Source organism: Salmo salar, chromosome 03, assembly GCF_965601325.2.
Source record: "Salmo salar chromosome 03, fSalSal1, whole genome shotgun sequence".
Classification (NCBI taxonomy): Eukaryota; Metazoa; Chordata; class Actinopteri; order Salmoniformes; family Salmonidae; genus Salmo; species Salmo salar.
The window spans coordinates 93270887-93280900 of record NC_138293.1 but is presented as its reverse complement, the minus strand read 5'-3'; the positions used below and the strand labels follow the sequence as shown (position 1 = coordinate 93280900).

The window sequence follows — 10014 nt, the reverse complement described above, 5'->3', positions numbered from 1 at the left end:
TTTAGTCTAAATCTCTGATCAGTGCATCCTTATAATACCTCCTTTCTCCTGAAGTGTATAATTGTTCACTACATTCCACAAATGTCTATTTATTTTTTAAATGACTGGCAAATTTTTCAGATCTAAAAACCACTTCTAATGCCCCCTGTCTTATGTTCAGAAGCTTTGATTGAGCATTCATTGGAGTTGAACACATCTTTAACCTCGGAGTTAATCTTGGTTAACCCAGAACTAATGTCTCACGTATTTGGTCAGCCGCTCTATTTAGTTCTGGGTTCATACAGTGAGGGAAAAAAGTATTTGATCCCCTGCTGATTTTGTACGTTTGCCCACTAACAAAGAAATTATCAGTCTATCATTTTAATTGTAGGTTTATTTGAACAGTGAAAGACAGAATAACAACAAAAAAATCCAGAAAACGCATGTTAAAAATGTTATAAATTGATTTGCATTTTAATGAGGGAGCAGGTTGAGAGCTTCAAGTTCTTTGGCATCCACATCACCAACAAACTAACATGGTCCAAACACACCAAGACAGTCATGAAGAGGGCACGACAAAGCCTATTCCCCCTCAGGAAACTAAAAAGATGTGGCATGGGTCCTGAGATCCTCAAAAGGGTCTACAGCTGCAACATTGAGAGCATTCTGACCGGTTGCATCACTGCCTGGCACGGCAATTGCTCGGCCTCCGACCGCAAGGCACTACAGAGGGTAGTGCGTACGGCCCAGTACATCACTGGGGCTAAGCTGCCTGCCATCCAGGACCTCTACACCAGGCGGTGTCAGAGGAAGGCCCTAAAAATTGTCAAAGACCCCAGCCTCCCCAGTCATAGACTGTTCTCTCTACTACCGCATGGCAAGCGGTACTGGAGTGCCAAGTCTAGGACAAAAAGGCTTCTCAACAGTTTTTACCCCCAAGCCATAAGACTCCTGAACAGGTAATCAAATGGCTACCGGTACTATTTGCATTGTGTGCCCCCCCCCCCCCCAACCCCTCTTTTATGCTGCTGCTACTCTGTTTATCATATATGCATAGTCACTTTAACTATACATTCATGTACGTACTACCTCAATTGGCCCGACCAACCAGTGCTCCCGCACATTGGCTAACCAGGCTATCTGCATTGTGTCCCACCACCTGCCAACCCCTCTTTCACGCTACTGCTAAATATGTGTATGCGACCAAAACAATTTGATGATTAGAATGTGTGTTAGTGTACTAGTACAAGGGCATAGGATTGTGTGTGTGGGTTTGCAAGTGGTGGAGGGTGATATGTGCATTAACATTAGTGTAGTAACATAAAACATTAGTTTAGGTGTTATTACATGATCGCTTGAAGTTATTACTCACCTGACTGATAACGTAACTTATTACATTAAATGGAAAAGTTATTCCGATAACAATTCTATATTTTATTATTAACCAACATTTACCAGTTTTATTACATTATAAATCTAAAAGTTATTACAATAACCGTTGTTACAAGACAGTATGCCTAGTTCTTGCCTTGACCTTATTATCCAATGCATTATGGATTAGTTGTTTGTCATTTTAATCAATTTAGATATTATTATAAAAATATAAAATTAGTGAAATTAAATCCATTATCTTCTAAACAAGTTATTGATCAATTGAATACATGAATATACACATATTGTTGAAACATTATTCCTCATGACATTTAATAACAACAGTATCATGAGTATATGAAAGAAGATACAGTTATCAACAGCCCACCCCTCTCTCTCTCACACACACAACATTTTCTATGATAACATTTATCCATTTAGATCCCAATGTGTGATATTACATAGACACAGGGGAGACCTGATCCTAGATCAGAGCTGCATATTATGCTGCACAGAGGTTACCATGGTGATCAGACTAATGCAACTGTTTAAGAATGGTAGATGGATATGACTGTTCACTAGATGTTATCTATTGATCCTTTCTTTAGGGATCTATAACCGCTGTCAGGTATAGGATGGAGATGAAATATGGCACGTTTTTGTTTTCTGGTGTTTTTTCATTGGCCCTAAATGAGTAAAGCTCTTTCCACACAGACAGACATAGGGTTTCTCTCGAGTGTGTGTTCGCTGGTGTGAATTCAGGCTCCCTGATTGACCGAAGCGCTTTCCACACTAATCACAGATATAAGGCTTCTCTCTACGGTGTGTTCGATGGTGTCTAGTCAAGGAGGAAGCTCGAGCAAAGCTCTTCCCACACTGATCACAGCTATAAGACTTCTCTCCAGTGTGTGTTAACTTGTGTCTATTCAGGGTGTAAGCAACAGCGAAGCTCTTCCCACACTGATCACAGTTATAAGGCTTCACTCCAGTGTGTCTTAGCTTGTGTGTTGTCAGGTGGACTGACTGATTGAACCTCTTCCCACACTGATTACAGCTATAAGGCTTCACTCCTGCGTGTGTTAGCTGGTGTGTAGTCAGGTTGCTTGACTGATTGAAGCTCTTTCCACACTGATCACAGCTATATGGCTTCACTCCTGTGTGTGTTAGCTTGTGTATGGTTAGGCCTCCTGCACTAACAAAGCTTTTCCCACAATCAAGGCAGGGGTAAGGCTTCTCCCCTGTATGAATTCTCAGATGAGATTTGAAGGTGTTAGATGCAGAAAAGCTATTCCCACATTGATCACAGCTATAAGGCTTCTCTCCTGTGTGTACACGCTGGTGTATGGTTAGAGTTCCAGAGTTAGCAAAGCTTTTCCCACAATCAAGGCAGGCGTAAGGCTTCTCCCCTGTATGAATTCTCAGATGAGATTTGAAGGTGTTAGAAGCAGCGAAACACTGCCCACACTGTGAACATCTGTAAGGTTTCTCTCCAGTGTGTATGCGCCGGTGTATAGTTAGATTTTCTGACAGAGAAAAGCTCTTTACACACTGATCACAGCTATAAGGCTTCTCTCCAGTGTGTATACGCTTGTGTATGGTTAGGGTTCCTGCATTAGCAAAGCATTTCCCACAATCGAGGCAGGGGTAAGGCTTCTCCCCTGTATGAATTCTCAGATGAGATTTGAAGGTGTTAGAAGCAGAGAAACTCTTCCCACACTGTGAACATCTGTAAGGTTTCTCTCCTGTGTGAATCCGCTGGTGAATAATTAAGCCACTCCGTCTAGTGAAACTCTTCCCACAGTCAGAGCAGCAGTGGTGAGGTTTCTTCCCTATACGTCTCTGCTGGTGTTTCTTGAGATGTTCTGATCTGGAGACATTCTTCTCTGTCTCGTCAGCAACATGTTGTTGAGGCTCCCCAGATGATAAGCCCCTCCCACTGAGAGAGTGACGGTTAGGAGAGTCCCCTGTGAAACAAAGACATTGAATAACTAGGTTTTGGAAATATGGATCGAAAAACAAACACTATAACAATTAGGGTTAAGTACCTTGCTCAAAAAGCACAGAGATTTTTCACCTTGTCGGCTCAGAGATTCAAACCAGCAACCTTTTGATTAGTGGCCCAACGCTCTTAACCACTAGGCTACCTGCTGACCTTTTCATCAGTTATTAGGTACACCCCGCTCCGTCCACGAAACTGGATTGACAATTAACTGGCCACAGTGTTTTACTGTTTACAAATCAATTAACATAAGCAGATTGTAGTCTCATCCACACACCCCATTGTTCTTACTTGATGAAATCAAATCTCCATCTCCCTCCTCGTGTCCTTCTCTCACAGTTCCACTCTGCCCTGCTGTTTTCCTGCAGTTGACCAGCCGCACTGACACCCTCTTCAAACCCAGCAGTAAGGTGCTACCAGGAGAGTTGTGACCAGGGGACTCCGGCAGGGTGGAGGGGGATGGGCTAGCTCTGTCCTGGAGACCATAGGAAGTAAAGTACATAGAATATCATTAGACCAAACATTTGATTACTTTAGTCCAAATCTCAGATTGGTGCATCCTTATAATACCTCCTTTCTCCTGAACTGTGTAATTGTTCACTATTTTCCACAAAATGTCTAGTTATTTTCAATCAATTTGGCAAATTTTTTAAATGGAAGTGGTATATTTTTTACAAATGTAAAAACGTATAACACTTCTAAATGCCCTTTGTCTTATGTTTAGAACCTTTAAGCAGTCATTGGAGTTGAACACATCTTTCACCCCTGATTTGTCATAATAACCAGAGAGGAAAAACCAAAACACATGAACTACTACTGCTGCTCATTATGATGTAGTGTTTAGAGCCAAATCCATCAATTGTTTGGTTTTACCTTCCACCCTAAATGAAATGTTAATGTATACAGTTATCCCCATGTACAATAGAGCCACGTCTTTCTGTTAACTTTTACAGCTTGTTTCTAGCCTAAAGCTTTGCAGTTATGCATTCTATACATTTATATGTAAGATGGCGCCGGAGAAGAAGGCAGTCTTACGTGCCCCCAGCCGATTGTGTTTTTTTGTTTGTTTATTTGCGTTGTTTGTAACTTATTTTGTACATAATGTTGCCGCTACTGTCTCTTATGACCGAAAATAACTTCTGGACTGCGATTACTCACCACGGACTAGCAGAATCCTTTTTTTCCCCTTTCAGGACCTTGACGAGCCCGACGCAAAGGATATACTGCTTCCTCGGGAACAGGCCCCGATCCCCGTGATCTGCGTGAAAAGGAGGCGGAGAAAGAGGGGCCGAAGGGAGGGCTGCCTTCTGAGAATTCGTGGGCTATCGAATAAACCCCCACTTCCCTCCATTCTGCTAGCAAACGTGCAATCCTTGGAGAATAAAATTGACGAGTTACGCGGAAGATTAAACTACCAACTGGACATTCAAAACTGTAGCATCTTATGCTTCACGGAGTCGTGGCTTAACGACGACAATATCAATCATACTGGTTATGGCAGGATAGAACAGCGGCATCTGGGAAGACAAGGGGCGGCAGACTATGCATTTTTGTAAATAACAGCTGGTGCACAATATCTAAGGAAGTCTCGAGCTATTGCTCGCCTGAGGTAGAGTATCTCATGATAAGCTGTAGACCACACTACCTGCCGAGAGAGTTTTCATCTGTATACATACCACCACAGTCAGAGGCTGGCACTAAGACAGCATTGAATGAGTTGTATTCCGCATTAAGCAAACAAGAAAACACTCACCCAGAGGCAGCGCTCCTAGAAGCCAGGGACTTCAATGCAGGGAAACTTAAATCTGTTTTACCAAATTTCTATCAGAATGTTAAATGTACAACCAGAGGAAAAAGAACTCTGCACCACCTATACTCCACACATACAGATGCATACAATGCTCTCCCTCGCCCTACACATCTCCCTCGCCCTACACATCCGGCGCCGACAGAGATGGCCGCCTCGCTTTGTGTTCTCAGGAAACTATGCAGTATTTTTTTTTTTATTATGCATTCTCTCTTACATTGTTAACCCAGGAAATCTTAAGTTTGATTACATACTGCCAGGAGGAACTATTGCATATAAGAGCAACGTCAACATACCAACACTACGACCAGGAATATGACTTTCCCGAAGCAGATCCTCTGTTTGGTCCTCCACCCAGGACAATGGATCGGATCCCAGCCAGCGACCCAAAACAACGGTGCCGCAGGAGGGGCAGAAGAAGCGGTCTTCTGGTCAGGCTCCGTAGACGGGCACATCGTGCACCGCTCCCGAGTTTACTACTCGCCAACGTCCAGTCTCTTGATAACAAGGTAGACGAAATCCGAGCAAGGGTTGCCTTCCAGAGAGACATCAGAGATTGTAACGTTCTTTGTTTCATGGAAACGTGGCTCACTCGAGACACGCTATCGGAATCGGTACAGTCAACTGGTTTCTTCACGCATCGCGCTGACAGAAACAAACATCACTCTGGTAAGAAGAAGGGCGGAGGGGTATGCCTTATGCTTAACGAGATGTGGTGTGATCATAACAACATACAAGACCTCAAGTCCATTTGCTCACCTGAGCTAGAATTCCTTACAATCAAATGTCGACCGCATTATATGTCAAGAGAAATCTCTTCGATTATAATCACAGCCGTATATATCGCCCCCAAGCAGACACATCGATGGCCCTGAATGAACTTCATTGGTCTCTAACTTCATTGGTATACTAAATATTCTATCCACATACTCTCCATTGTGGTGGAACATCACAAATTAGACATGCTATGTTGTTTTTTACTCAGAGAATAGTCTTGTTATATGCTAGCGTTTTTTCACTGATACAGACTAGTCTTGTGTGACTTAGTTATAAGTCTGGGCGTACAGAGAAGAGCCGTTTGGGTGCGAACGCAGCATGTGACGCATCCCGTTTTTTTTACTATCTGCTGTGTGGCAACTTGAAGAAAGGAACAGAATAGTGTGAGCTGTGGCAACAGCAGTTAGACGGTTGAGCCCTCGTGCTATCAACGTCAGCTACCTTAATCTGCACAGACAAGCTAATCACCTTTTACACACTATTTCCATGACACCATACATCCTGTGATGGGACATTTTATCATGTGAAGAGCAGCCGTGAAAATGTTAATCTTGTCTTAGTGTCATAAATAATACTTGGTTCCTGCCTGTGCTTGGTAAAGATATGAGGGGGCGACAAGCATTTCGCTACACCCACAATAACATCTGCTAAACGTGTATGTGACCAATGAAATTTGATTTGAAATGACCCCCTCTTTAGGACAATCTGGCAGCCATTTCATGAAACTCCTGTCAAACAGTTATTGTGCTGACGTTGCGTCCAGAGGCAGTTTGGAACTTGGTAGAAAGTGTTGCAACTGAGGACAGATGATTTTTACGAGCTACACGCTTCAGTATTCGTCGGTCCCGTTCTGTGAGCTTGTGTGGCCTACCACTTCTCGATTGAGCCGTTGTTGCTCCTAGACGTTTTTACTTCACAATAACAGCACTTACAGTTGACCGGGGAAGCTCTAGCAGGGCAGAAATTTGACAAACTGACTTGTTGGAAAGGTGGCATCCTATGGTGGTGCCACGTTGAAAGTCACCAAGCTCTTCAGTAAGGCCATTCTACTGCCAATGTGTGTCTATGGAGATTGTATGGCTGTGTGCTCAATTTTATACACCTGTCAGCAACGGGTGTGGCTGAAATAGTGGAATCCAATCATTTGAAGGGTGTCCACATACTCAATAATGTACTGCATTTATACTCTGGACTAATATTTACATATTTCTTAATTCAATTATTTTACTTTTAGATTTGTGTGTACTGTTATGAATTGTAAGATATTACTGCACTGTTGGAACTAGGAACACAAGCATTTCTCTGTGTATGCGACCAATAAAATCTGTCTGACAGTGCAACATGGCCAGCTCTTACCGTAGCTTGGACTATGGAGTAGCTAGCTAGCGTTGAAAAAGTCCATTGCATTGCATGTATTCTAAGGTAGCAGTGTGACAATTTGGTTTTGAACTGATGTAGCTACCTAGCTATATTTTGTGAAAAAATGTAGGACTTCCATTTGGAAGTGAACTTGCTATCATTAGTTAGCTTTTGTGTCGATATCAGCTGTTGTTGTCTGCTAGCTAGCTAATGGCTGAAAATATTTGTGTAACAAACCTTCCATAAACAATTATAGCTAATTACCTTTCTTTGCCTTTTCTTTAGCTAGCTTTCAGCTGACTTGTGTTAGCTAGCTAGCTACAGAGGCTAGATGCTTGACTTTGGACAGGCAAGCTAATGTTAGCCAATGGCAGCTGTATTGTTGCCTAGCATCCAAGTTGCTTACCAGTTTAGATAGAATTCTGTAATTTCTCTTAAAATAAATTACAAGTATAAAAAAAGCTGAAAAAATGGTAGCATATCATTGGTTTTTAATGCACAGAAATGCGCATGTGAGAGCAATAAATTATAAATGTAATAAAAAATGTTGCATCTACAAAATGTGTCAATCTGACAAGTTCAATGGTCACTTTATGGAAGCTAAGTACTCCCTGATAAAATAAATGTTCAATAAAAATAAATTCGTGTTGTAATCCAATGCAAGAATTTGAGCAAAACAGGCAAAATAGACTATAATTTAATGGAATATAACAAAATACTAAATAATAATTGTCCAAATACATTTTTTGTAAAGTGCGTATGTAGTGAGATGCGTATTTCATAGTTATCTCTCAAAAATAGTAATCATTTGAAAAGGGGCAATTAACTAGCAGGACTAGCGCATCGTTGTCCATGAATTAAAGGCTATCGATATACTGTATGATGGAGCCATAGACCGTTCAGGGAACATAATTGAGAATGGCATTTCTCTACAAACTGGGTGAGTCAACGTTTTTTTTCTACATGTGTAACCGATTGAAACGCTATTAGCCCGCACCACCGCTAACTAACTAGCCAATACACGAACACAGAAATCAGTACCATGGATAGATATATTTTGCTTAGGTTGATCAGACGAAATCGTTTTTCCTATCTTTTAATTGTCACTGTAGTAAACTATGCATAGGTGATTAGATTATGTTTAAGTGGTGTTGGAATAGTGAAGGCAGACCCTGTTTTCTTTGCGACTTGCGGTAACTAAATCAATAGTTATTTAGTAGTTCGAAAATGTCGGAAACATTATTATTGAGCAAACAACGCAAATATCACAACACAGGTTGTAATATGGCTATTTTTTCTAGCTTGGCTTCCGGGGTGATTTTACCCACACACCGCTACTGCAGCTTTGGCCTCATTATGTCTCTTTGATTCTGACTTTACCTGCTCGTTGCGGATTGCCTTGTATCAATATATGTGCGGTAGGCTACCTTGCTGAATATCCCTAGTTTTATTACCACGATTGTTTATTTTTTCCAGCTGTTAAAAAGGAAAGAATGAATATGGAAGATCGAAGATGATAACTAGGCCTCGACATGTTATATACCACATTAGGCATACTGTTAATAAAAGTAAACTAAACTTACCCGGTCCATCGTGGAAGCTATTCTTTCTTCAGCGTTTCTTCAACAAACAAAAAAACGTGACCGTAAATATGTAGCTAGCCTACACTAGTTACTTTGTTTGTCACAGCTAGAACAGGAAAATCAAACGTCCTTTTAAATATCAAAACTCGATTTAAGTTGTGACAAATACATGTCTGATTTAGGCTAATCATACTTCTGAAACATCCTGGAAACGATTTTACCAGATCTATTCAAATCAATAAAACGTTCAACACCCTATTAACCAAGAATTCTGTTGTCGTCTACTTCTACCCGAGAGTCTGTTGGAACAACGTCCTCTTCGACAGTACAGATAGTTTTAATTGTCTGAGGCCCAGTAAGGGAAGCCTGTAAAATACCAGATTTATTACAGCAGCGCTATCCGTGCAGCGAACCAGTAAAACCTGATGTATGTTCAATCCGACATCTGCAGTGGCCATACATTATTTACAGCATGTATACTTCCGAGTCTTCACGGCGATGAGGCAGATATTTCACCGGATGTATACATTTGAGACATCCGTTATTGGTAGTGAGAGGAACGCGTTTTCCGGCAGTGGGAGACGATTCAGCTAGATGGATTTGGGCTGGCATTCTGCAAATGTTCTCATCAATGGAACATTTGATCTCTATACAGTTTTGTTTCAAAAACTAGAATCTATAACACACAGAGTGCACTATTTTGGTAGACTTGATTTACCTAATTGTTTATAGATATTACTGTGTTTAGGACGCGTGCACTAGATAGTGGGCGTTTTCCTAATGAACGTCATTCATATTCAGTAGGCACAAATGGTCTTCATCCTCTTCTTGGCGGTAGCTAGCTTGTCCCAAGTAGATATCTAGCTGGCTAGCTAATTTACACAAAAAAATAGGTACTTGGTTTAAATAGCTAGAAATCGATTTATTTGCACGTTTTCCCACTACTAGTACTTCTGTGAATCAACTTTTTTTCACGATAAGAAGCATATGTCATCAATAAATACATTGTTTACTGTAAAATGGATGGAAGGACAATCCCCATTTTCCAGTTTCCAACAGACCTTGAAAGGTATGTAATAAATAATAAAGATGCATTTGTAGTAATTATTGCATGGTGAGGCACACGTCGTTGACTGTGT

At 41.2% G+C, this 10014-nt stretch overlaps 1 protein-coding gene across 1 annotated transcript; it reads right to left on the bottom strand.

The window, feature by feature from the left end:
• Positions 1–355: 355 nt before the first annotated feature.
• Positions 356–9408, bottom strand: LOC106601472 (uncharacterized). The gene is made up of 3 exons (XM_082972884.1): positions 8876–9408; positions 3641–3824; positions 356–3314 (listed from the first exon to the last, which is right to left on the bottom strand). Exons 1-3 carry the CDS (start codon positions 8882–8884, stop codon positions 2143–2145), a joined length of 1365 nt encoding a protein of 454 aa, XP_082829010.1. The 5' UTR covers positions 8885–9408; the 3' UTR covers positions 356–2142.
• Between the last annotated feature and the right edge of the window lie 606 nt (positions 9409–10014).

What these genes read in the sequence shown, in the direction of transcription:
- LOC106601472 (XM_082972884.1), bottom strand. An exon ending in TGGAGATTTGATTTCATCAA is followed by an intron (nt 3,315 to 3,640) that starts GTAAGAACAATG and finishes TTTGTTTCACAG; the next exon opens with GGGACTCTCCTAACCGTCAC.